At 42.9% G+C, this 27,485-nt stretch overlaps 1 protein-coding gene across 7 annotated transcripts; it reads right to left on the bottom strand.

The window, feature by feature from the left end:
* Positions 1–482: 482 nt before the first annotated feature.
* On the bottom strand, positions 483–27,060 carry NME8 (NME/NM23 family member 8). 7 transcript variants are annotated; one of them, XM_053409955.1, is made up of 17 exons: positions 26,957–27,036; positions 25,718–25,827; positions 24,586–24,626; positions 24,434–24,491; positions 22,116–22,222; positions 19,874–19,945; positions 17,605–17,721; positions 15,545–15,611; positions 14,002–14,078; positions 12,441–12,533; positions 10,606–10,820; positions 8,227–8,405; positions 6,533–6,677; positions 5,200–5,307; positions 4,226–4,377; positions 2,424–2,568; positions 483–810 (listed from the first exon to the last, which is right to left on the bottom strand). In XM_053409955.1, exons 3-17 carry the CDS (start codon positions 24,616–24,618, stop codon positions 561–563), a joined length of 1,818 nt encoding a protein of 605 aa, XP_053265930.1. In that variant the 5' UTR covers positions 24,619–24,626; positions 25,718–25,827; positions 26,957–27,036; the 3' UTR covers positions 483–560. The 7 variants fall into 7 exon arrangements, with proteins under 7 accessions (XP_053265930.1, XP_053265929.1, XP_053265928.1 ...); XM_053409954.1 differs by lacking the exon at positions 25,718–25,827 and adding an exon at positions 25,170–25,203 and having other exon boundaries at positions 26,957–27,020; XM_053409953.1 differs by lacking the exon at positions 25,718–25,827 and having other exon boundaries at positions 26,957–27,060.
* Positions 27,061–27,485: the final 425 nt, after the last annotated feature.

The raw sequence follows: 27,485 nt of genomic DNA, 5'->3' as shown, positions 1-27,485 counted from the left end.
CTGCTATAAGCAACTAGTTCTGCCCTTGAGAGACAGAGGTTTTTTTTAAAGAATCAAATGTCACTTTTGCTTAATTTTATATTACTGAACTAAGTTGTGGGGTCGAAAGTGCCAGAGTTTCCCACCAACACAGCCATATACAAACTGCCAGAAGTAATGGCTTTCTGAAACGTGTAATCATCAATAGGTCTAAAAGCTGTTAGTGGCATATTATGCAATTACTTTGCAATATTAACCACAGAAAGAACTACAAGCACAATGTTCAGTCACGTGTTTGTATTATACAAACAATGTCTGATGATGGTGAAATTCTTGCAGTTAAGCCTCGCCATCCAAGGTGTCTGTATAGAACATCACTCTGCTAGGATGTAATGTAGACCCCATCAGAGGATGCAATTTCCTCCTTGAAGCCAAAGGCAAGATTTCCACTGCTATCAGTGTGGAACAGCTGCACGTTGCAATATTGACTAGTAACACAATGCTAATCAGAAAAAGACAAGTCTAACTCATTTATTAGTTATGGCATATATTGCAAATAAAAAATCACATTGACCATTCTACTAGACATAGACATATTTGTGTTTTAGGTCCTCTAGATCGATATCTCCAAAGACAAAATTAATGCTCTGCACAGCATGTTCTGCATTAGATGATCCATGGACAGCGTTGCGCAAAATATCTTTTGCAAATTTAGCCCGTAATGAGGTGGGATGCGTTTCTTTTGCTTGTTCTGGGTCTGTCGGTCCCATTAATTGCCGCCATTCCTCCACAGCATTTTCTTTGGTCAGAATCATTACCATTGAGGGGCCACTGGAAAAACCAAGGCATTCAAAGATTTATGTTACGCTAACAGTCTGATTCTGTAGCTGCTGGTGTTGACATAACTAGCAGGACATTCTGCACAAGATGAGCAAGGCAAGTTCATATCAGAATGCTGCCTATGGTAATATATCAGAGGTATATGTTTATCGTAAAGCAGCACAGTCCATGGTAGCCAAATTACACATGGGATATTGGTGGGGGAGTTTTCACTCATTTTTGCAGTTATGTACCAGCGATCTACCCATTTCCCATTTGTCTAAAAGCTTTACACAAGATAACTACACCACTACTGATGCTGAAGGTAGATTAACAACCTTCTCTGCTCTAACAAAATAAAACAGGCCATTTTGCAACATGGTTGCACCACAGAAGATCAGGATGTTGCACATTCTGAGCACTCTTTTTCTACATGCAGCAGCTGAAAGGCTCTGGATGAAAAACCTTTTTAAAAACAGGGTGTTTCAATTTCACCAAATTACTATTTGCATGTGTGAAAAATTGTTTTGCGAACTGGATGAAGTTTCATCAGTCACATTATGTACTTCTGCCACTTTAGTTTTAATCCTGCAAGGAGCTTTCTTTTTAATCCTGCAAGGAACTGATAGTTCAGAGTACTTAATGAATCTTTAACAGATTTTTTTTATCCTAAGACAAGGGTGGGGAACCTTTGGCCCCCCAGATGCTCCTGAACTATAACTCCCAAAGGAGTTTTGTTGAGTCTTTTTGCCAGTTCAGGCTCAGAGGAAATCAGACTTTGTACAGCATCCTGTAAATATCTTTGAATAACTTTCAAACTGGTTTAAATAATAATTCAGCGCTATTTCTGCATATAAAATTAGCTTTACAAAATCTGGATGGGTGGATTTTAACTTGGATAAGACTACAAAGGAAAAATTGACAAGGTGCCATTTGATACCAGGAAGGGAGTTCCCAGTTAAACTCGGGGATCTGGATCATAGAAAATCCAGAAGATATGCATGTATTCATCATGAAATACGGGAAGTATTCCTTGCAGGAAGTTAAGGATTTAAAACATACACTAAAGCAACAATGCAGCGTTGACTGTTAAATACAGTACAGTATATGACATTGACTTCTATGAATTTGCAATATTTGTTCAGCCATGTTTAAGGATATATTTTGTAAATGTTGACTGGAACATAAAATTAGTGTTATGATGACTGGATGGTTTTTTGGATACTAAATGCAGTGGTTCCCAAACCTTTTTATATAGGAATTCAAAACAAGTCATTTTCCTTTGGCCAGGAAGACTTAGCAGCAAGCTCCCGCCTTTCTATTCCTTGTTTTGTTTGCCATATCCATTGCCACCACCTAAGCAAACCCAGCCATGAAGTTCCAGAACACCATTTTGGAACTGCTGAGGTCCCACCCTCCACCTCTGAGCGAAGGAAGATGTCGTAATGTGGGGCTGCTCTTTGATCATTAGTCCAAAGTGGTCCATGAAGAGTCTCCTCCCTAGGTGCCAAAAATACCTAAAACATCCATGACAGTACCAGAAGCTGTCTGCCTGCTTGTTGACTTCCAAGTTAGGCCTGCAATACTTCCTGAGGATTTAATTAAAACAAAAAACAGGCACTTACTCAGACATATAATTTATAAGCTGATCATAAAAGGGTTTTCCTTCTTGGTTTCTATAAAACTGTGCTGCCATCTCGGAGGATATGTGTGTTTCTTTCATTTCAGATATGATGAATCCAGCTTCTTTTACTTCTTGTAGAATTTCATCTAAAAGAGAAAAAAGTGTGTTTAGAACTGAGAACTTCAAAAGTGCTTAAACTTTTAAAGACTAGTAAATTATATTCTTACCTATGTTTATTATTTTAATGATACTAGTTTGGAAACCAACTTTTTTCTCCCCCTTTTTATTTGTTAAATTTTATTTTTTAAATGTGTATACTGCCTTTAATCTGTAGATCTCAGGGCAGTTAACAACAACAAAATGCAAGATAAAAACACAAAATGCATAGTAAAAACAAGAAGAAAAAACCACAAGCCAATAAACTCCCCTCCCTGCACCCCCTGACACAAACACATTTAAAAGGGCATAGAATATCTATCAGCCAAAGGCCTGGTTGAAAAGGAAGGTTTTTGCCGGGCGCTGAAAGGTGTAAAATGAAGGTGAGTCTCTTTGGGGAGAGCATTCTACAAGTGGGGAGCCACTGCAGACAAGGCCCATTCTCGTGTTGCCTCCCTCCAGACTTCTCAAAGAGGAGGCATACAAAGAAGGGCCTTAGATTATGATGACAGGATCCGGGTCAGTTCATGTGGAGAGAGGCGGTCCTTAAGGTACTGCAGTCCTGAGTCATTTAAGGCTTTATAGTCAAAACCAGCACTTTGAATTGGGCCCAGAAGCTAATCGGCAGCTAGTCGGACCAGGATCAGTGTAATATGCCCAAACCGTCTTGCCCCATTGAGCAACCTGGCCACCAAATTTTGTACCAACTGAAGTTTGCGGACAGTCTTCAGAGCAGCCCTACATAAAATGTGTTGCTGTAATCTACCCTAGAGGTTAGCAGAGCATTGACAATGGAAGTTAGGCTATCCTTGTCCAGATACTTCTTCTTAGGCAATCACTCATAGCCGAGTAAGATTGTCTTCCATAAACACGGTTTTAAAAGTCAGTCCGTAAGTGACTGTGGAGGCCAGTTCTGGATCCACACGTCCTTCCACAGTGGGGACATAGGTTTCTGGGTGGAAGTTGATCACGGTGAGGGTTTGCCAAGCGTGCCTTCCTCTTAGCACGTTTCTCCCTTTCGTCCTGAGTTTGAGCGTTTTCAAAGTCCATGACACCTTTGGTCAAGGCTGTTCTCCAACTGGAGCGCTCACAGGCCAGTGTTTCCCAGTTTATACTACATGTTTTTAGTTTTGCCTTGAGAGAGTCTTTGAACCTCTTTTGTTGACCAGGATTATGCTTAGCATTTTAAAGTTCAGAATAGAGTAGTTGCTTTGGAAGACGATAATCAGGCATCCGAACAACATGTTCAGTCCATGTCTCATCAACACTGCACACATGATCACTGTGTTTGAAATGACTGGGAGAGACATCAGCATCATGTGGGGGGAGGGGGGAGGGTTGAAGGTACTATCCTGCTCCTTCCTGAAATGCCTAAGACATAGGTAGGCAAACTAAGGCCCGGGGAGCCAGATCCGGCCCAATCGCCTTCTAAATCCGGCCCGCGGATTTTTACATGAGTAGAATGTGTGCTTTTATTTAAAATGCATCTCTGGGTTATTTGTGGGGCACAGGAATTCGTTCATCCCCCCCCCAAATATACTCCCCCCCCCCGATCTGAGGGACTGGCCCCCTACTGAAAAAGTCTGCTGACCCCTGGCCTAAGGAATGCCTAAGAGTGGGAGGGTGTACTATCCTCCGGCTGTTTACCTTTGTGCTCCTCAAAAGCAGTGGGTTTAATGACAGCAAAAGTGTTTTGCACAGGAAAGAAGAATTCCAGTTCCTTTGCAGCTTGTTCAGAGGTTGAGCTTCCATGCAGCTGATTGATGGGTGCGTTGTCAATCGCGAACTCAGCGCGTAAGCTAGAGACCACGAAATCAGGAAATTAGATAAAGGACACAAGAAGCTTTGTGTTTCCAACTTAAAAAAGGTAAAGGACCCCTGACAGTAAAGTCCAGTCACGAACAACTCTGGGGTTGCGGCGCTCATCTCGCTTTATTGGTCGAGGGAGCCAACGTTTGTCTGCAGGCAGTTTTTCCGGGTCATGTGGCCAGCATGACTAAGCCGCTTCTGGCAAAACCAGAGCAGCGCATGGAAACGCCGTTTACCTCCCTACCGGAGCAGTACCTATTTATCTATTTGCACTTTGACATGCTTTCAAACTGTTAGGTTGGCAGGAGCTGGGACAGAGCAATGGGAGCTCACCCCGTCGCGGGGATTCGAGCCCTAGGCTCAGTGGTTTAGACCACAGCGCCACCCCAGTTTCGTTTCCAAGTTACCCCCCTACAAAAGGATGTAGTTGGGGTTCAGCCTGGGGAAACAGTCCCGCCTCCCCCACGTTACTGACAGGTTAGGGCACAGGGATCTGTGAATCTGCATTATTCAGAGATGCAACTTTTTCACCTTTGTCAAATCAGGGCATTGACAGAACAATGCAATCATTTTTATAATACTGTACACTAACCACTAAAATATGGGTTCAATGGCACGGGGGGGGGGGATGTAGCAGAAGAAAGCGTGCAACACTGTCCAGAGGATGGCAGTGTTGTCAAACAAGTTACAACATGCTTTAACTTTACTTATGCTCTACCATCTCCATCTATCAGAATGCAATGTATTTGTAAGGTACTGTTGTGTGTGTGTGTGTGTGTGTGTGTGTGTGTGTGTGTGTGTTTAAAAAATACCTTGTTGGGCATTGTTCCTTTGCTTCCTCTACTATCTTTGGGCCCAGTAAAGCTCTCCATTTCTGTATCGCATTTTCTCGTACCAAAGCAAGCGCAAGAGTTGGTCCGCTGTCCGGTGCAAATACAACAGAAGGTTTTTAAAAAGACCTGTTACAAACTCACGATTAGCTCTCTTTTTTGCATTTATAAAACTATTCACAAATTCCATGTGAATCACTCGTACCAAAGTGATTCTAAGTGCTCTGCTATTAACTGAAATAGCTCAGTCAGGGTTGCCAATAAAGTAAGGAATTTATTAAACAAACTAGACAGAAAAAAGGGGGAAATACTTGGTTAAATGCAGCATCCAGAAATATGTTATGCACAATATTCCTAGCATTTTAAATACCGTATTTTTTGCACCACAACACTCACTTTTTCCCTCCTAGAAAGTAAGGGGAAATGTCTGTGCGTGTTATGGAGCGAATGCCTACGGATGGCGGGGGGATCTGCTGCAGTCGTGAGCAGAGGATCCATGGTTCCCCTTCCTTCCCTCCTCCGTGGCTCGCTTTGAAACAGCAAAGCGGGAGAAGAGCCGCTGAGTGGGGAGGAGAGAGGGACAGAGAGCCTGGTTACAAAGCACGGATCCACATGGATCCTCAGGATTTTTGCACTGGGCTACCCCAAACTCACCGTCAGATCACATGTCTGTGGCCACAGCATGAACCACAAAAATCATACATCCACTGTTTTGTTTAGAATATTTTTTTTCTTGTTTTCCTCCTCTAAAAACTATGTGTGTGTTATGGTCTGGTGCGTGTTATAGAGCGAAAAATACGGTAAATTTATTTGTAAAAAAAGTGGATACGCAGGAGCCTAGGTTATTTTTTTATGTTTTCTGTTGGTCTGTTTTACTTATGGGCCCCATATGCATCACTTTATCTTAATATAGGACCAAATAGATAGCATTCCCTCCTTATCTGGAAGTAATCTCAACTTTGCCCGGCATTCTCCCCAAAACTGATCATCATCTGCTTGTCCATTTTACCAGAAAACCTGGAACTCTAGTGGTGGTGCCAGCCCCATCACTGGGAAGGGCTAAATTAAATGACAGATGCCCCATGAAGTTGAACAGTAGACAATAATATGATTCACTGCTCAGTTTGGGATCCCATGAGGGCAGCTTGAACCAGAGGCTGTGTATGTAATACATTCTGTACCTGCGATTTTGTACTCATTTTATACATCCCTGATTAATATTTGATTCTCACCCTTCCACCAAGTTTCAGAGTTGTGGTGTGTAAAATAAATTTATCTCCCTGCATTTAAAGTTCTTGCTTCTCAAGTGGCGCACCTGGTCATTTGTTCCAGTAGAGCTGGGAAATAATCTTGACCTTCGTGCTCTTTGTAAAACTCACGAGCTTGCTCTTCTGTTAAGATGATTTCTCTTTGCATTGCTATCTGAAAGCCATCCTCCTCAATCCTTTTCAGAATAGAATCTGCGTGCAAAAGACGATTAACAGTTAACACATGTAGGCACCCCACCCCACGGTACTCTGTGGATACAGCAAGACTGGGGAGGCGGCCGCTTTCAAAAAGTGGGGGCGTTCTCGCCCACCCAGCCAGGCCACTGCCATCCCATCCATTGGAAATGGCTGCCTCTCGAGTTTTTTCTTAGGCCACGCCCCTCATGGCAGCCATATTGTGCTATGCAGCTTTTAACATCAAAACCCATTGTGTTTTGATGTGTGCTGAGTCCCTACGTGTACGTGTACTTGTTGTATACATATTTCATCTGATCCATCCACTGTAATTATTAAGTTTGCAGGTGATACTACCATAATGAGTCTAATTACAGGTGGAGATGAATCAGCGTACCGGGCGGGGGGGAGGTTCAGAAAGTATCTACATGGTGCTTAGAGAATAACTTGCACCTAAATATTAGCAAGACAAAGGAGATGGTGTTGGACTTTCGGAGGAACTAGCACCCTTGTATATCAGGGGTGTGTGTGTGGAGAGAGTCTCTTCCTTTAAATTCCTGGGAGTTCACCTTAGTGAAGACCTCACTTGGAAAAACAATATAACCCAGGTGGTTAGGAAGGCCCAACAGAGACTCCATTTCCTCAGGGTCTTGCGAAAGAACAATGTTAAACAACAATTAATGACCTCCTTCTACCGGTCCACAATAGAAAGTGTCCTCTCATATTGTATCACAGTGTGGTACGTTGGCTTGACAGCCACAGACAGAAAGTCTCTACAGAGGGTGGTGAATACAGCACATGATATCATGGGCTGTCCCTTGAGTCCGCTAGATGACATTGCAAGGGATTGTTGCCTTAGGAGAGCGAGAAAAATTCTCAGGGATGATTCACACCCTGGCCAGCACCTCTTTAATCTTCTACCCTTGGGCAGGAGATATAGAAGTATAATAATCAGTCGTACCAACAGGCTAAAAACAGTTTCTCTCCATGGGCTGTTGAATGGAAAATAATATAGTGCAATTGACTTTCAGGGTTGGTGTGTTGTGCAACAAGCACACACTGTGCAATGAGACTGAGTGTTTGGGGGGGAGGCTCGGTTAATTTCATTGTACACAGGTTGTACATTGACAATTGTTAAGTTGTGGGTGAACATATCAGACGACACAACGATTCTTCAAACAGCTCTTGTTTATTCACAGGCCAGGACAGAACTGAACTGAAGGGTTCAGCCAACCTGCTTATATAGAGCTCCAGTACAACGTAACTGTAACAATTTTCTAAAACTATCCAATCACTGAACGTCACTTTCGATCCCTTATTTGCATAACTATCTACAGTATCCCCCTGCTGGCCCAGGGTGAGAACTTCAGTACATAACACCAATAAAGGTATTATTATTATTATTAGTAGTAGTAGTAGTAGTAGTAGTAGTAGTATTGTAAGATACTGCCCTGCGCATAGCAGTCCCTGGTACAGAGTCAATGCAAGAATGCCTTCTGCGACCACATTTCTGGACCCAGCAACATGTCAAGAATACGGAGAGAATTGTGTATTGACGTTCACTAACCTCTCCTTTCCCTCAAGAGAGAAGGTCTAATCAAGGCCACTGTTTTTTCAAGAGCTGGGCCTTTCTTCGGCTTGGAAAAATCAGGGAAGAAGAAGGCCAATTCGCGGCTTGCTTCTTCTACTCTGTCATGAACGTCACATAAATCTGACATAGCCTGGCCTTCCAAGAACCCTTTCAAGCTAATAAAGGGTAAAATAATATAAATGTAACCACTGTTAAACATTTTGCAAAGTACAAAATGAGCACTTAATGCATCACAATAGCTTTGAGGTGAAATTTATAGACTTGGCTGTGAAACACTAATCTTGCTGCAATAAACAGACATAATTCAAAACATAATTTCAGAGGCAAGAGAGAGAGGGGCTGGTGTGTACAAGGGCAGATTCTGGTAAACTTTTGTAATATGGCGCCCTGGCTGAGGCCAAAATTTGGTGCCCCAAAATGGATCTTCTCAACTTTGGATCCTCTCAGTTTTGCGCCCCCACAGTGTGGTGCCCTGTGCTTTGTAACTGCCCAGGCTGCCCCACATAACTGATCACAAGGCGCAGTCCACACACCCCATTTGAATGGCAATGCTCATGAACTTTGGGGGGCCCCAACCCCCTCAAATATTTTATTGGGGGGCTGAAGCAACCCCCGAGGAGTTGGTGCCTGTGCCACTGCCCCTACCGGTGTACGCCATTGCATATTAAAATGGGTTAAACCAGAACTCAAAAAGAAATTGTGAGTAACCTATAAGGAAAAGGAAATCTGGGAGAGAAACCTGCGGTTCTGCACATGCCCATTCAGAAATTAATTCCAGCTCGTCTTCAAGTTAAGCCAAAAGGTCAGAATTGAAGGCATGTCAGAGTGAACCCCTCCCCACCCCGAAGAATAAAATAACAATGGCTTTCCAGAGGGGCAGTCGTGCAATTATTTTGCAGCCGCAGCAGAAGGCACCTTAGGCCCCACCCCTTTATTTATCATAGAATCATAGAATCATAGAGTTGGAAGAGACCACAAGGGCCATCGAGTCCAACCCCCTGCCAAGCAGGAAACACCATCAGAGCACTCCTGACATATGGTTGTCAAGCCTCTGCTTAAAGACCTCCAAAGAAGGAGACTCCACCACACTCCTTGGCAGCAAATTCCACTGTCGAACAGCTCTTACTGTCAGGAAGTTCTTCCTAATGTTTAGGTGGAATCTTCTTTCTTGTAGTTTGGATCCATTGCTCCGTGTCCGCTTCTCTGGAGCAGCAGAAAACAACCTTTCTCCCTCCTCTATGTGACATCCTTTTATATATTTGAACATGGCTATCATATCACCCCTTAGCCTCCTCTTCTCCAGGCTAAACATGCCCAGCTCCCTTAGCCATTCCTCATAAGGCATCATTTCCAGGCCTTTGACCATTTTGGTTGCCCTCCTCTGGACACGTTCCAGTTTGTCAGTGTCCTTCTTGAACTGTGGCGCCCAGAACTGGACACAGTACTCCAGGTGAGGTCTGACCAGAGCAGAATACAGTGGCACTATTACTTCCCTTGATCTAGATGCTATACTCCTATTGATGCAGCCCAGAATTGCATTGGCTTTTTTAGCTGCCGCGTCACACTGTTGGCTCATGTCAAGTTTGTGGTCAACCAAGACTCCTAGATCCTTTTCACATGTAGTGCTCTCAAGCCAGGTCCTAACCTTTCATTAAGTCCTAACCTTTCATGGACTATAGTCTACTTCCATCCAATGCATGAAGTCCTATCCTGAGTTAGAGGTGTATGGGAGGAGATTGCAAACTGTGAGGTCGGAAGGAAATTAGATGCAGAGATAATTTCCAAACAGCCATGTCATGCTTACGATAATATTTTATTCTCTTGTTAATTATGCTGTTTTAAATGTGCATTTTATATTTGACTTCACTTACCAATTTTTTTTGAAATGTTTAAGATATTTTTTGTTAACTTTGTTTGTGTTAAATATGTATTCTGTAGTTGACTTCCTTGGTTACATTTTATTTTTGAATTTCTTAAGATAATATTTTAGTTTTCTGTTAATTATGTTGCTTTGTCTGTATACTCTATAGTTGACTTTCTTCAGAAATGTTTGATTCTGGATTGTTTTATTGGTGTTTTAAAATGCTGTTAAAATATAAAGCGGTATAGAAATGAAATTAACAATAAATAAATAAATAAATAAATAAATAAATAAATAAATAAATAAATAGTTGAGTGAAGTAAATCTGATATTGCCTAGCATAAAGACACACTTGAAATACCGGGGCGGATTTGAAAAATCCTGCACATGGTATCCAATGCGCAAGCAATATTACTGTCAATCACGTATTGGGTGGGAGGAATCACATCCACCTGCACCCCCAATATACTCACGCACTCCATGTTGGAATCTACCTGGCTGGCGCTTCACTTGGAGGTTTCCGATACCCTTCTTCTTCCTCCTCCTCCTCCTCTTCTTCCTCCTCCTCCTCTCCCTCTCCCTCCTTCAGTTCTCCAGGAGCCAATTCTTGTAAATAAGGCATAATCTCGTGCATTTGCTTTCCTTCAGAAACGATCAGCACATGGCATGGTCCAGACAGCATAAACGAAACAAACTCTTCAAAGTCAAGCTGGGGGGGGGGGAGTATTTTTGTCATTAAGGGCCAGGAAAGAAGACTCACCATCAATTAATTGAGTACTACATTACTCCCTGTTATTACCGAGATACAAGGTGCCTGTAACAACATATTGTTATATTCATTAGGTAATCTAGCAATAGGGACGCGGGTGGCGCTGTGGGTTAAACCACAGAGCCTAGGACTTGCCGATCAGAAGGTCGGCAGTTCGAATCCCCACGACAAGGTGAGCTCCCGTTGCTCAGTCCCTGCTCCTGCCAACCTAGCAGTTTGAAAGCACGTCAAAGTGCAAGTAGATAAATAGGTACCGCTCCGGCGGGAAGGTAAACGGCGTTTCCGTGCGCTGCTCTGGTTCACCAGAAGCGGCTTAGTCATGCTGGCCACATGACCCGGAAGCTGTACGCCGGCTCCCTTGGCCAATAAAGTGAGATGAGTGCCACAACCCTAGAGTCGGCCACAACTGGAGCTAATGGTCAGGGGTCCCTTTACCTTTACCTTTAATCTAGTGATGCTACTGAGATCCTAAAATATTTCAAATATAGAAGTTTACGTTCTATGCAGTGCAGTTCCATGATGGGCTGCTTCATCTCGCCTGACCTCTGGCTGGCTGCATCAGGGCTGCTCTCCGGAAGGCAGAGGGCAGGGACCAGGCAACGTCGAGAATGATGCTCAGCAAATGCACTGGCAGAACCAATCCAGTATTCCTGCTAGTGCATTTGTCTTTCATTTTTTAAAAAATATTTTTATTATTTTTTCAACAAAACAAACAACAACAAACGCAAACAAAGAAAAATATACGTAAAAGCCATTTCAAATCCATAAAATGGGATTCTGCAAATCCCGTGACTTCCCTCCCCCGGTTCCTTAAATTTCTTTTTCAACTGCAAATCATTTCTATTCCAAATTATTATTTTATCTCAAATTTCCTACTCTATTTCTAAAATTACAAGCGTTCTTAAAATCCTGCCAATGTATTAACCTGTTGACGATACTTTTTGAAGTACATGATAAACATTTCCCATTCTTTTTTAAATTTCTTGTCATCTTCATTTCTGAGCTTTCCAGTTACTTTTGCCACTTCAGCATAGTCATTAACTTGGTTTGCTAGTCTGCTTTGGTTGGGACTGCTTCTTCTTTCCACCTTTGATCTAACAGCATCTGGGCGGCCATCGTAGCATACATAAACCATTTTCTCTGTTCTTTTGGAATCTCTGCTCCCAGAATACCTACTAAAAAGGCTTCTGGTTTTTTAACAAAGGTTACTCTATTTTTCCCCCCCATTTCATTATAAATCATTTCCCAAAAGCCTCCTGCTAGTGCATTTGCACCTTGTGGACCTTGGTGCCGCCTTGCGCCTCTGCCTCCCAGTAAGGAGGAGCGATGTGACCAACTGGAAGCTAACTGGTGAAAATTCCATTGCTGTTGACCAGTATGGGGACCTGAAATGGTGGAAAGAGGGATGAGGCACAGCAAGGCCAGCATTGTTTTTCTCTGAGTTAAAATAGTAACTAGATTATTTTCCCACAGCTATGCTAACATGCAATTCATGTAATCAATTATTTTGATTATCTACATCAATGGCTATGTTCTCCCACATTTATCTGTTCTTCTTACCTCTTCTGATTTGTCTTGATAAAAATCCCTAACTTGCTCATCCGTTAATGTCCTCAGGGCTTCTGCAAGAATGTTAAAGCCCGCCTCTGTAATCTTCAGTTATCGGAGCACATTTCAGAAGAAAAAAGGTTGGGTTATTAGGCTGTGTTTAAGCAGTGCAACCAATCAAAGAACTTTTAACTGATCAGTTATCTGATCTGAACAAAGGAACAAATGAAAATTCAAAAAATTAATGTATCGCCATAATCTTAATGTAAAAACTTTAAACAAACAGGGAGGTGCAACATACAATTTAATGTGATCAATCATTTTTAGGATGGAAAGCCATCTTTGATACCCCTTTTTCATTCTCTGTTACAGCAGACCTGCATGCCCACAAAATTGCCTGATCATCTAAGCATTGTTAGAAGATTAGGGCTGAGCTATTGCACAGCCTGACTCCCTCCCTCGGCAATCTTCGCGGAGCTCTGGCCCAATAGTGGCCAGTGGCTTGAATTTAATTAATTTTATAATGAATGATTTTAGAGTGTTGTTTGTGTTGTACTTTTGTATTGTTTTATTGTTGTTAGCCGCCCTGAGCCCAGCTTCGGCTGGGGAGGGCAGGATATAAATAAAATTTATTATTATTATTATTATTATTATTATTATAAATGTACAGATAGGATTGTGCTGAAAAGCTTGCATCCAGTAATTTGATTTTGCACAAAAGTATTTAACCGATCCTGAAATATTATATATAAAGCAGTGACTCGTTGCAAGTACGATGTTCTAAATTCATGCAAGCAAGGCTTGTGAATCTCTTCACCATGAAATTAATATGTTGTGGAAAACACGGGGCATACTGCCTTTAGGTTTTGAGCCTGTTAAAAAAGTTCTCAGTTGCTACAGCCACTGTTGCTTAGTAACCGATAGGAGGGGAAATAAGCATATAATGCAAGAGTAGATAGTGGTTTTATCATAGTGCTTGATGAAGTGATATATTGGTGTTATTGGCACAATGACTGTGTGCACATTACTGGTCTAAAATGCAGTTGCTTTTCTCAATTCAGATCTAAGCTGTTTTGTGGGACAGCACATCAAAATGCAGGATTTCATAAGAAATGCTAGAACAGGTACAGGATATATATGGCTTGTGTATATGACTTATGGTTAACTGCTTTCCAAACCAGGAAAGCACACACTGGATGCAGAGCAAATATGAAGAGTGTAAGCAGCCAAACAAAAATTGTTCCACAAAGCTCTCTGGCTTTTCAAGGGAGCAGCACCCATGCTACAGATTACACAGAAATACAGATTAGCACAGCATTTAATACATCACTGTGCAAGTATTTACAGCCCACCAAAATGGTTTCAGCCCCCTTGCCATGTAAGACAGCTTACTAAGCTTCTTTATGGCCTTCCTGAAGCTGGGAAAAAAACAACAGGATAATGTGTCAAACACATGGCTCTTGGTCTGTTTTCATATGGAAGTTTTGCGCATCTGGCTTAGCAAATTCCTGCCATCCTAGTTTTCAAATGAATCAATATTGTTTCATATTTTTCGGTAAAAAGTTTTCTTTACCGTTTGTTTAATTTCTTCAACTTTTCCTGCTTCAACCGCATCAGGTTTTATGATCACAACAGTGTATTTTTCCTCCTCTAAAAGAGAAGCAGGAGTGTATACAACATTCAGTATATAGGAACAAGACTACGTACTAAGTAACTTCCTATGTTAAATGGTCTTTTATAGATACTGTACATGCTTGCAATGCTTTAACAAGCAGTAACACCTATGCCTCCCCTGTGTGAGATCCATTTACAGTGGTACCTCTGCTTTCAAATGTAATCCATTCCGGAAGACTGTTCAACTTCCAAAAAGTTCGAAAATGGAGGTACAATGGGCGATCTGCCAATTCAGTAGAGAAAATTGTGAAAAACAACCAATACTTTCAACTTCCAAGGTGTGTTCAAAAACAGAAGCATTTATTTCAGGGTTTTCGGTTTTTGAAAACTGAAACATTTGGCAATGGAGACATCCGAAAATCAAGGTGCCACTGTATTTAAATGCAAATCCTTACAGGCATCTGACCACATCTGACCATCAAAAAGAGCACCACATCACAATTTCATATCTGTGTCTTCAGGAAGGAGATTCCAAATGACATTATCATACAGGTAGCTAAGTATGAGAAATGTGATCAGGACAAACAAGACACTGTTTAAAAGACACTGGTAGTATAGCTGACTGAAAATCAGTTCCAGTAAGTCCACCTTATCCAATTTGTATTTTTCTAGCAACAAAAAACTTCCCTCTAGGTCTGTCTAGTTAGTAGAACAGAAGATTAAAAATTGGCCCTGATAAAACTCATGCCTATTTGTACCCCCAGCAGCATGAAATATTTGCCTCTTTTGTCTGCATTCTTACCCAAGATGAGTAAAAAGAAAATGACAAATGGTTTTTTTCCAGATATCAGAAAATTTGGTCTGAAATGTTGACAGATTGGCATTTTTTAATACTCTGGGCATCAGAAAAAAAACAACCATTAGAATGGGAAACTCTTCCTTGAATTTGCTTTAAGGGGCTGCAGGTGCAGACATTTTCCTTTCAAAAGTCTTGCTGCCTCATTCAGATACCAATTCCTGCCTTCATGTCCTGCCCACTTCGCAGGTCACTCTACCCTGTTGTATGGCAGGCCTGCAATGGCCATAATGTGGTGCTGGCCTTGCCGTCCACAGCGGACAGTGTGGCCGGGCAGTGGCACTCCCCTGACCCTCTGGCCGGTTGCGTTGCTGCTTATGAGGAGAAAGACAGGGAGGGGTGGCAGTGAAGACGCTGGCACACTACCTGAGTGTTTGCACTGCGCCAACCTCACCGCTGCCTTTCCCCTCCACCCCTAGCACCTGGTAAGCAGCATGGCTGACCAGAGGTGAAGTGAGTCACAGTTTTATGGACCCTGAGGCAGGGTGGTGGGAAAGAGCGTGCTTAACTCCTCCCCATTGGAGTTGCGGGGGCGTCTGTCTCCTGCTAAGACATTCCTACCAACAAACGGTTAACGGACGACAACAAGGATCACACAACTGATTTGCTACCCATCTAAAAATAAAAATCTATCAGGAAAACTTGCCGACAGCTTCTTCTTCTACCAGTTCTTCATCGGATTCTTTCTCCTCCACAAACAGAAGTTCTGGCAACTGAAAATGTTTTCACTGTTACATGACGGTCATACCAACTTTTCAAAATAATATTTGGTAAGGACGTAATCGTGAGACAGTTCTTTCGAAAGTTTCCAAACGGTATAGAAATGAAACATCAGCAATATAGATTCTCCATAGGCAGATGCATGGATGGATGGATGGAAAGAAAGCATCAAGAAAGCATCAATGGATAGATACCATCAGCTGCAAGGTAAGGTAGCTTTGATTGGATAAAAGCCAGTGATGGGGAGGAGAGCACTGGTTCAGGATTGCAGTTCGGAGGAAGGGAATAATCTTCCCTGCTGTGGTGTTTCCTCAATATATCACCCCCACCCCTGATACTAGATCTATGAAGGAAAAAAGGTGGGCATTGTAACTGTCTTCCCCCCAATCCCTAGGCCTATTAGTAGTTTTAGGGGTTGTCTTCTGGATGGGCTGAAAAGGCTACTCTCCCACGTTCCCTACGCCCCAGCTGCCATCCTGACAGAATTCAGGGCCTCCCACGGCAGCTGTTACCTTGCCTGCTTTCTTACTTACAACTTTCCGGGGTGTGGCCCTGCCTTCCGGCTCCTTAGTCTCAGGGCCCCCCTTGTAGAACTCAGGAGAGGGAAGATGGCGACAAAACTAGAGTAAATTGGCTCTGCCTGTCATTGGGTCTCTGGCGCCATCTGCTTCCCCGCCATTGGGCTCCCTGCCTTCCCACGCTGCCAGTCCCAAGGGGTACCAGCCATCCCTGCCTATAACCACTCACTGGCAGTAAGTCCCACTGAATTTGGTAAGGTGTGATTTGGAGTAGATTTGTTTATGACTGCACTGCTCGGCACCAATAGGGACTTCTGTTCTTAAAATGGCAAGCTGGTGCGCACGTTTCTGAGATTACGTTCCATTGAACATGGTAGGACTCTGTTGCAAAGGGTGGGTGTCATAGAGCTGCAAAGGCACCCTCTTGACACGGGCATTGCTGCAGCTTACCTGGGTGGGAGGTCCAGGCTGTGCGACGCACCAGTGGGAGTGCTGGACTGGCACTGCCAGCGCATCTGTGCAACCCCAAATTTGCTGCAACCCTGCCCCACAACAAGGCCCATGGAAATAAAGGTAAAGGGACCCCTGACTGTTAGGTCCAGTCGTGGCCGACTCTGGGGTTGCGGCGCTCATCTCGCTTTATTGGCCAAGGGAGCCGGCGCACAGCTTCCGGGTCATGTGGCCAGCATGACTAAGCTGCTTCTGGCGAACCAGAGCAGCGCCCGGAAACGCCGTTTACCTTCCCGCCGGAGTGGTACCTATTTATCTACTTGCACTTTGACGTGCTTTCAGACTGCTAGGTTGGCAGGAGCAGGGACCGAGCAACGGGAGCTCACCCCGTCACGGGGATTCGAACTGCTGACCTTCTGATTGGCAAGTCCTAGGCTCAGTGGTTTAGACCACAGTGCCACCCACAACTGTACATTCATACGTGTCCAATGGTGCCTGTGTCCATTTACGTTTCCTAGAATTGTTCTGATTAACTTCAGCCTCCACCTGATATTGTCGTGTGCAAGTGTCATAGATCATAAGCCATTGTAGATCATCACCCACCTAGTTTACCCCTCACAAGAGTTCTTAGCCTTAAGAAACCGCAGTGCCCAGAATTCTTTGAGGGTGCGAGGAATGTGTTTCAAATGTGCTTTAATGGTGTGGGGCAGCCATAGACACCATGAATGGACACTCCTAGCGAATTGCACCCTTAGGATTGGAGTTAATTTTCAAAACTCTCTGCATCATTTCCAAAGCAGTTTGCAACAGAGAAATGGTCCGACGGGGGGGGGGGGGCGATCAATAAGTATGTAGGGTGAACATATACTCAGGGTAGCACTTTCAAACCAATGAAAACAGGAATGTGTACAAAGAATAAAAATCATCTCAGCAATAAAGCGGAACACAGAGCATTAGAAAGAGAAGGCAACCGTACTTCTTAATAAAATATGCCAAAACTGAGTCAAGGCAGAGTTACCTCTGGTCTTTCTGCTTCTCCTGCTACGATTCTTCTCTCTCGTTCTACTATCTCTATGACTTTTCTACACAGAAGAGGTCCATTCGCGCCTCTCACAATGTCTACCATCTTGCCATCCTGCAAATAATATTTGCCCAAATAAAACAGTGCTCAGCAACATCTCATAGTTTTGTAGGTTTTAATTGGTTTCTAACAACAAATATTTTCCAGGTGCAAACCTTTCGTTTTATGTGCTTTATTCGCTTCCAACAACCTGGAAGCCTATGGCTGCAATCCTATCAGTGGTATCCAAGGCGAGTCACACTCAAACCTAAATAACTTAAGTCCAATTATTTCAGTGGGTCTGTTCTGAGTATGACTAACTCTGGTTATCACCCTATACGTATTTATCTTTGCTTAAACATTATTTTTTATATCCTACCTTTTTGGGAATAGCCACCCAAGTCTGCTCAAAATATCACAAAAACACCATAAACACAATGATCTAAAATAATTAAAATTAGCAAAAATTATCAGCATTGATCATTATCTTTCAAATGCGTGTTATACTCACTTGCCTGGGAGTCTCATTGAACTTATTTCTGAGGAGACCTGCACAAGATGGCACTGTAAGACCGCAGTCCTATGTTCACCTACTTTGGAGTAAGTCCCAATGACCTCAGTGTGACTTACTTCTGAGTAAAAATGCATAGGATTGCACCGAAGGTTAGTTAAGCTCCAGCTGAGCCTAATGGAATCAATGTAAAAAGTTATCATGACTTGCCCCGATGATTTCCATGGGAACTCAGCTCAACTAGCATAGCATGAATCTACCTATACATTATAATTAATTGTTTATTCCATTTGCATAAACAAACTGGAGGGGGGTCAGTGGTGTGGGAACACTGGGAGTCTTAGCTGTGGAAGGCGATGGAAGAAAATTGAGAAGTCCCTGAGCCCTCATGATCACAACATTGTGACACCAATTCCCAGCTCTGCATCACCACACAGTTCCAAAAGATGGCAGGGACTGTCTCAGGGCTTATCCACACTCTTTGCCCCCCCCTCTTTTCAGGCACAGGTTCATGATTAAACACTCTGCGTCCGAGCATTTTAACCCCCCCCCTTTTGGGGCTATCCCTGCAAAAACCCAGTCTTTAGTGCTCAATCGGTGCAAACGTTAATTCAGGTTTTCCATGGACTGACATTTGCTCTGATTGAGCTTAAAGGAGTGGGTTTTTGCGGTGAAAACTCCAGGGCAAAAAAAAGGGGGGGGAGGCAGTTTGATGTGGAACTTTAAAGAATGGAGGAAAGGTAACTGAGGTTCAGCCTTCAATGAGGAATTCCACTTTCTCCTATCACAGAGGGAAATGCTTCTTGTGGCACCTGCTGGTATACCAAGGGGATTCATGCATGCCTGTTCGTTTCAATTGTTTTTAAGAACTTGTATTATTTTTGTATTAAAATGTTTGTTTGTTTGTTTGTTTGTTTGTTTGTTTGTTTGTTTGTTTAAAAATCTGCTGCTCCAAACAATTGGAGGCACTTGCTTCGAATGATCAAAATATTTCGTTTGATTTATGTGATTAATTAAATTTCTACACCACTGAACCTTTACTGGTTTCTTATCTGACAACTGCTTTGTTTAGGACTGCTCAGAGGAAGTTGGAGATAACATCGATGTCTACACACTAAGCTTGAGATTCTCAATGGCAATGGTTCAAATAATAAGCCATTCTACATCATAGGTGTGACACCCCCTGCGTTGACCCATGGATCTGTCCCCAGTGCCACCGAACCAGCCGTACTGCCCTAAATCCGCCTCTGGCCTGAGCTTATTGGCATATAGAATACTCTGCATATGTGTGACCTGGGGTATTCTGAATTCCTTGATGTTTTGTGACCTAGCAGAAAGATGTGCTCCTGCACACACTGATCTCTATGTGTGGCACATCTATCACCCATCTCCTACTACCCTTCTGAGAAAAACCCCAGCCCACCCTCCCACTATATATATAGGGGTCTGGTGACTTCTATCTGAAGAAGTGTGCATGTACACGAAAGCTTATACCCAGAACAAACTTTGTTGGTCTCTAAGGTGCTACTTGACAATTTTTTAATTTTTAATTTTTTTTATTTTGTCATCTATCACTGGTTTGTTGTCAGTTGTTCCAACTCCATAGTCAACTATTTCATATAAGTCCATACTTCAGTGATGCGCCTCTTTTCAATCTGAAGAATTAACTGAGAATTAGTCACCAGCAAAACAAAAACTAAAGTCATGTGTACTTACCACACAGAAGATAAAAGCGGGTTCACATTTATCTTTAAAGGGGAGCAGACTTGGAATGCTGTTAGCTTCTGCCTTAAATGAAGGACAGATACATAACCTACATTGTTATTATTTTTCAAAACACCTGCAAGCCAAGCTATACTATAGCAATTCCCATATACAGTGGTACCTCGGGCTACAGACACCTCGGGTTAGAAACACCTCAGGTTACAGACTCCACTAACCCAGATGTAGTACCTCAGGTTGAGAACTTTGCCCCAGGATGAGACCAGAAATTGTGTGCCAGCGGCGTGGCGACAGCTGGAGGCCCCATTAGCTAAAGTGGTACCTCAGGTTAAGAACGGTTTTGGGTTATTAACAGACCTCCAGAATGAATTAAGTTCTTAACCAGAGGTACCACTGTAGATTCTCTGTAGAGTACTACTGGCTGGCTCACTGAGAGTTTTGATTTGCAGTCTGCTGATAGCTTCCTGCCTTGTTTCCAGTTTAGATCCCATTCAAAATAAATGTTTGCATGACTTCACCGTTAACGCGACCATAGATGGTGCTACTGAAAAATGCAAATGTAAGGAAATAAATAGCATTCTTCTAGCCAAAGGTCTGAAATCCCATTAGTTTTAAAGGGAAAGCAAGAGTTAAGCACATGCTTGCTTAATATTTCACTGAAATCAATGGGACATTAATATGTGTAAAGCTCTGTACACATTACCAGCTTAAAAGACAGCTTGGTCGTTCTTTTCCCCAATTCAGATCAAAGTGGGTTTCAGGTAAAAACATCAAAGCCTGGTATTTAATAAGAAATGGCATGATAGATGTGGATTGTGGTGTACAGCACTTCCTAAACCAGCAGTGGGAGCAGTATTTCAACATTTTGGAAAATCTAGAATCTTTAACATTGGTCTTTAGGGATGTGGAACACGCTCTGAAATAAACAGTGAAGATCTGTTAAACAATATTTTGTGTTCTAAAATTTGAGGGCAGAATACCCTCTCCTTCTGAAAGTTACGTATTCCCAAGGCTTGATTTTTATTTTTTGCAATACTATTTGTAGATGAACTACATCTGCACCAATTCTTGTATTTTTAGATTAAAGGTGGCTAAAAGGTGGCTAAAGGTAAAGGTAAAGGTACCCCTGACGGTTAGGTCCAGTCGCAGACAACTCTGGGGTTGCGCACTCATCTCGCTCTATAGGCCGAGGGAGCCGACATTTGTCCGCAGACAGCTTCCGGGTCATGTGGCCAGCATGACTCTGGCGAACCAGAGCAGCACACGGAAACACAATTTACCTTCCCACTGGAGTGGTACCTATTTATCTACAGGCACTTTGACGTGCTTTTGAACTGCTAGGTGGGCAGGAGCTGGGACCGAGCAACGGGAGCTCACCCCATCACGGGGATTCGAACTGCCAACCTTCCGATCAGCAAGTCCTAGGCTCAGTGGTTTAACCCACAGCGCCACCCGCTAGGGTTCATATATTATAATTCTGTTACTCTTCCCCTCTTTCGTAACTATGCAGTAGCTTTTCATATGTGATAGTGTTGCCATATTTCAAACAGTGAAAATCTGGCCAGAAAAGTAGTTGTTGAGCTTTTTTGGCAAATTTGCAAAAAAAAAAAAGAAAAAAAAAGGAAGAAGTTTTGGGGCTATTTTTAAGGATAATTGCCAAAAATGGCACTGCCAACATGGGTTGCCATATGTCTGAATTTTCCTGGACATTTTTTGCGGGGGAGGGGGCAATTTCCGCACAGACACAGCTTCCAACTGCAGTATTCTGGATATGTCCAGGAAATTCTGAATGTATGGCAACCCTGATATGTGACTACAGTATTTCTCCAGCAGCTGAAATCAGTCGACCTAGCAATAAAATAATGATAGTGTACAGTGGTACCTGGGGTTACATACGCTTCAGGTTACATACGCTTCAGGTTACAGACTCCGCTAACCCAGAAATAGTGCTTCAGGTTAAGAACTTTGCTTCAGGATGAGAACAGAAATTGTGCTCTGGCGGCGCGGCAGCAGCAGGAGACACCATTAGCTAAAGTGGTGCTTCAGGTTAAGAACAGTTTCAGGTTAAGAATGGACCTCCAGAATGAATTAAGTATTTAAACAGAAGTACCACTGTATTTGGAATGTATTCTTCAGTGTTTTGCTGAAACTGCAATAAGGAAATTAATCACAGAGCACAAAAGTATACTTCCCCCAAAATGTTTGGTATTGGAAGGCTTCATATCTGGATCCTTACCACTGCAAAATGCAGAAGATCATCTTCACCATATTCATTTTTTAGTTTTCTGAATAAGCTCAAGACAGCTTTGCAAGGTCCGCACCAAGCCTGATACACATCTACTACTGGAAAACACACAACAAAGTGCCTAAATAAAATGTGTAACTTCAAATGGGTGATATCGATTTTTCTGATTTGGGGGCAGGGACATGCCCCTCTGTTGAAACCATGTTTTTACCAGGTTTTACGGGAAAGATCACAAATTAATAATAGGCATGGTGTATCAGTAGTAGTAAGCAATCGTATTCCAGGAATTAACACATGTTTTAAGTTTCACTACATCTGTTACTACTATAAATTTATTTATACGCCACTTGTATACCAAAATGGCTTGTAAGTTTACAAGCATAAAATCAATTATAAAATCCATATGCAATTAAAATACACAATGGGACAGTCTTATCAAAGCAGTAAAACCCCTTTAATTAAAATATACACAAGCCAGCTAAAAGGCATAACAATTTAAACAGTTAAAAATAATTAAAAATAAGACCAGAAGGTCAAGTCTAGGCGTGTCTTTAAGAGCTGGCAGAATGCCAATACTTGTTTTCTGATGTTTAGCCTGCCATATGTAGTAAACGCAGGACCAGCACAGGTGAACACAGTGACTGCCAGGTTGCCACAGAGACCATATTATACCAGTCCTGAAAGACCTACATTGGCTCCCAGTGCGTTTCTGAGCACAATTCAAAGTGTTGGTGCTGACCTTTAAAGCCCTAAATGGCCTCAGCCCAGTATACCTGAAGGAGCATCTCTACCCCCATTGTTCAGCCCGGACACTGAGGCAGTGGCAGAGCTTCATGCTCCTGCACTGGGGGGGGGGGGTGGAGAGCAGGCAGGGGTGGGGCTGGCACGTGTCCTGGGAGCGTGGCGGGCATCCTGGGGGCGTGGCATGCCACCTGGGGGCGTGGCACACAGCCTGTGGGGCGTGGTGCCCAGCGCAGGCGGGGGAGCACCTCCGATGGCACCCTACCAGGATCGCGCTGCCGGGAATGTTGCGCTCTCCCTGCACTCCTCTTCCTCCGCCACTGCACTGAAGTCCAGCGCCGAGGGCCTTCTGGTGGTTCCCTCACTGCGAGAAGCGAAGTTACAGGGAACCAGGCAGAGGGCCTTATTGGTAGTGGCACCCACCCTGTGGAATGCCCTCCCTTCGGATGTCAAGGAAATAAACAACTATCTGACTTTTAGAAGACGTCTGAAGGCAGCCCTGTTTAGGGAAGTTTTTAGTGTTCTGTTGAGAGCCGCCCAGTGTGGCTGGGGAAACCCAGCCAGATGGGCGGGGTATAAATAATAAAATTATTATTATTATTACTATTATTGTTGTTGTTAAACATATTTAATGAAAATCAGAAAACTCAAAAAATGTATGCCTTTGTAGTCCGATTTTACAGTACACAGATGTCAGGTGCCACTAGGGTTCAAATCAAGAGCTCTGTAGCCTGCAAATCAGACATTGGCTTTCTGTGCTACTATGCCTGGTAGTCAGACTAGATGTGACAGTAAGTGTAACTTCTTTGCATTTAAGGTGCCCATTTTTTAAAATAAAATCCACCTAGAATCATTGGGAATATTTGTGGGATAACCAGCCTCTTATAACCAACATGCTTAAGTCTAATTAATGCATTAAGAAGTTAATACCATAGAGTAAACTGTTCTTCCAGGCTTGGCTATGTCACTTCCCCTTCCTTTGGGAGGAAATAGATAATAAAGTCTATTGTTCACCCGCAGTCTACCTGAGCAGCTCAGTATGTGAAGAGGTTTGAGGCGATTGCTCCAGCTCAACCGCATGGCTCTCACTAACCACTCTTAAGTTCCTACACCAATTGTATAGAAACTTTTACCACTTTATAACTAAGCTAAGTTTTACTGCCTGTGCAACTTTTCTGACTGATGTATGGAAAAGCATATGAACGTGACCTTTGGAGAGTTAGTAGGTAAACCAAGTTTCAACTTACCAAACATGTGTGATCTTTTCCTATTCTGGGGGAAGAGGGAAATTTTGGAACTGACTTGGCAGGGCATATTTTAAAGATACAACAGCCTATATTTCCACACTTTATTTCACTGCATGTTTTTGGACTACTTACAAGAAATAAGTTCTGAAAAGTTAAAATCACACAGGAATTTATTTTTGTGAGGATACAACATCCAGTAAAGGAGTTACAAAGTACATGCATTTGTAAATGCACTGCAGTGGGTGTACGCAATTAAACACTGGTGCGTACATGCTTACACACACACACTTTAGTATATAAGAGGAAAGGGGGGAATTGTACCTGTTAGACCTTTCTTCAGCAACATTTCTTCCCATTGTTCTTGAGTAAGTATTACTGCCTAAAGTAAAGCAAACGTAGAGTTTTGTCAGCCTTAAAGTGCTGGGTGTTCCATCAAGCAGCTGAATAATTAAGGTAAAAGACAAAATCTCTACCTGTAGCTGAACTTCCTTCTTCTTGCTTGCCATCTTATTCCCTATAATTGTGTAAATGTAACAAACAGCCGATTGAGAAAGAGATTGGATTATAACTCAATCCCACTCAGAGTAGTCCCACTGAAATTAATGAGCCTCAGTTATTCATGTCCATTGCAACCCGTTAACACACTCGCAAAAAAATGTCAACATAAATTGCAGTTCATTTTAATGTGAATTTTTTATTTACGGCTCTATGCAGCAGCAAACCCAGACAATGTGATCATTTGGCCATTAAATATCAATTCCCCCAGTTTCCTGGGTTAGTGAAAACACAGCAGTTCATCCCTTAGTGCATTTCATATTTTAGGGTGTTTTCATTATTGCCCATAGGGTATGCCCCCATCCAGCTCTTGAAAAATAAAATTTTCAGATTTTCGAATTGACAAAAATAAAATAAACATGAGGGCGGTATTCACCTAAGTTTTTCTCAGAGCAGGCCCATTGAAATTAATGGACATGACTAAGAGTCATTAATATACTCCAAGTAAAAATTGGTTGAGTACCACCCTGAGTGTTCATAACAAAGGAAATGATGTCTTCACCTGCAGCTCCCTTAATCAGTCATCTGTCTCCAGCCCTTGTCTTTCATTAAAACATTGAGGGGGAAAGCAAAAAAGAACGAAGACTCTTGTAGCACCTTAAAGAAATTTATTGTGGCAAAAGATTTCACAGACTACAGTCGTCTTCATTAGATATGTGAAGCAGGAAATTAAGTTATGGCATTCTCAGTGTTAAGACTGGTTATTCTACTGCCTGTGACAGATTATTTGCCGTTAGCTCAATCTCCACAGAGTTAGCAACAACTCTAAACTTCCAAAACATTAGGTGGGCACCAAAGTTCTCAATATATTTATTTGAAAACATCTATTCTGCTGGGATTGATCTTTTCTACACCAGTAGAGTGGGTTAGATAGCCTGAAAATAACTGTAGGAATTACCACAATGAAATTTGAGATCCACAGCATAACAAGGATTTGCTAGTCTACAAATTACTGATTTAAAAAACCTGAAGTCATCTCACATATACCTTGTCATTTTTAAAGACTTGATTCAAACCAACAATATAAATTAATCCCATTATTAAGCTCACATTATTTTCTCGGGGAAATGATGTTGACAGAACATTGTGTGACTTTCCACTTCCACAACTGGCTTGCAGAACACAATGCGTTCAGTGCCCACGGAACAACATTACTAATTCTGATACACACAGACAGACAAAAGCCAACATGTATTCATCCTAGATACAATAATATGAGTACATAACACACATCTTTAGCAACTCCCATCAGTTACAGTTTATTCATTCCAGTTCTGGGTTGAAATTTTTTTGTTGGGCCTCAGTGAAGTGTTTTTGAGTGTCAAGCAGGTCAGATCTGGATAAGGACAGCTAGGGCTTAAAGTTCATCTTTGCCATGTTTATTTTAGGGATGAAGCATCCCACTTCTTCACCTCAACTCCCCAGGATTAATTTTAGGATGAAACTTCCCTGTTGTCCTGTGCACCTCTGAAGCATCTTCTTGGGAGTAGGTGGCTAATGGTTGGAACGAACTATCTCCTAACCTTGCCCTGCGACTGTGTCTCTCATAGAATCATAGAATCATAGAGTTGGAAGAGACCACAAGGGCCATCGAGTCCAACCCCCTGCCAAGCAGGAAACACCATCAGAGCACTCCTGACATATGGTTGTCAAGCCTCTGCTTAAAGACCTCCAAAGAAGGAGACTCCACCACACTCCTTGGCAGCAAATTCCACTGTCGAACAGCTCTTACTGTCAGGAAGTTCTTCCTAATGTTTAGGTGGAATCTTCTTTCTTGTAGTTTGGATCCATTGCTCCGTGTCCGCTTCTCTGGAGCAGCAGAAAACAACCTTTCTCCCTCCTCTATGTGACATCTCTTTGTTCTTTAGGCTGAGAAGGCCCAGTACCACAGCAAGAAGAGTTTTGGATTTGATATCCCGCTTTATCACTACCCGAAGGAGTCTCAAAGTGGCTAACATTCTCCTTTCCCTTCCTCCCCCACAACAAACACTCTGTGAAGTGAGTGGGGCTGAGAGACTTCGGAGAAGTGTGACTGGCCCAAGGTCACCCAGCAGCTGCAGGTGGGGGAGCGGAGACGCGAACCCGGTTCACCAGATTACGAGTCCACAGCTCTTAACCACTACACCACACTGGCTCTCTCATTAGAGGAAAGGTTGGCAAGGTCATCCAGGCTACACAAAATAGCAATAAATGTAATTGCAACCACACATACACAGTGTCCGCTTCGTTCACATAAATCTCACTTCCATACACACAGACACCATGAGCATGCCATGTCCTTGTACACACTGTGTTAACTGGTCCAGGGAAACCACTTCCATAGAGCGAGATGAACCTTCAGGAAGGATGGGAGATGGAGGTACAGGAGGTTACGGCTGTTGCTATGGTCACCAAAGAACATCCAGGTAGAAGCCAACGGTCAGGAATGAGCCGGGGAGGACCTGCACGAAGCCTGGGCTCAGTTGGCTGGTGGACATGCAGCACCTCGGATGGACCTGGTACCTGAGAGGTGACTATGAAGGCTCTCGCCAAACCAAGGAGCCGTGAGAGAGCTGCTGGGCTGGCCCAAGACCTTTAGCCACCTGAGGCAAACCACAAAATGCCCCCCACCCCCAGGGAAGATGGGCAGAGTGAACATCTACTTCAGGAACAAGGGAGGGAATCAAATCAACCTTACCCAATGGTTGAACTGGGAATCAAAGGCTGTCATGGGGGGATTGGGCCTGCTCCAAATCATGCCAGGTGAGTGAAGACCCCAGGAGATCCCAGAGGGCACTCTCCCATCATTTCCTCCCCCGGGGTTGGAAGGAGATCAGCA

The sequence above is a fragment of the Podarcis raffonei genome, chromosome 12 (genome assembly GCF_027172205.1).
Source record: "Podarcis raffonei isolate rPodRaf1 chromosome 12, rPodRaf1.pri, whole genome shotgun sequence".
Lineage (NCBI taxonomy): Eukaryota > Metazoa > Chordata > Lepidosauria > Squamata > Lacertidae > Podarcis > Podarcis raffonei.
Note: the sequence above shows the minus strand (reverse complement) of the source record. Positions and strands in the feature narration are given on the sequence as shown.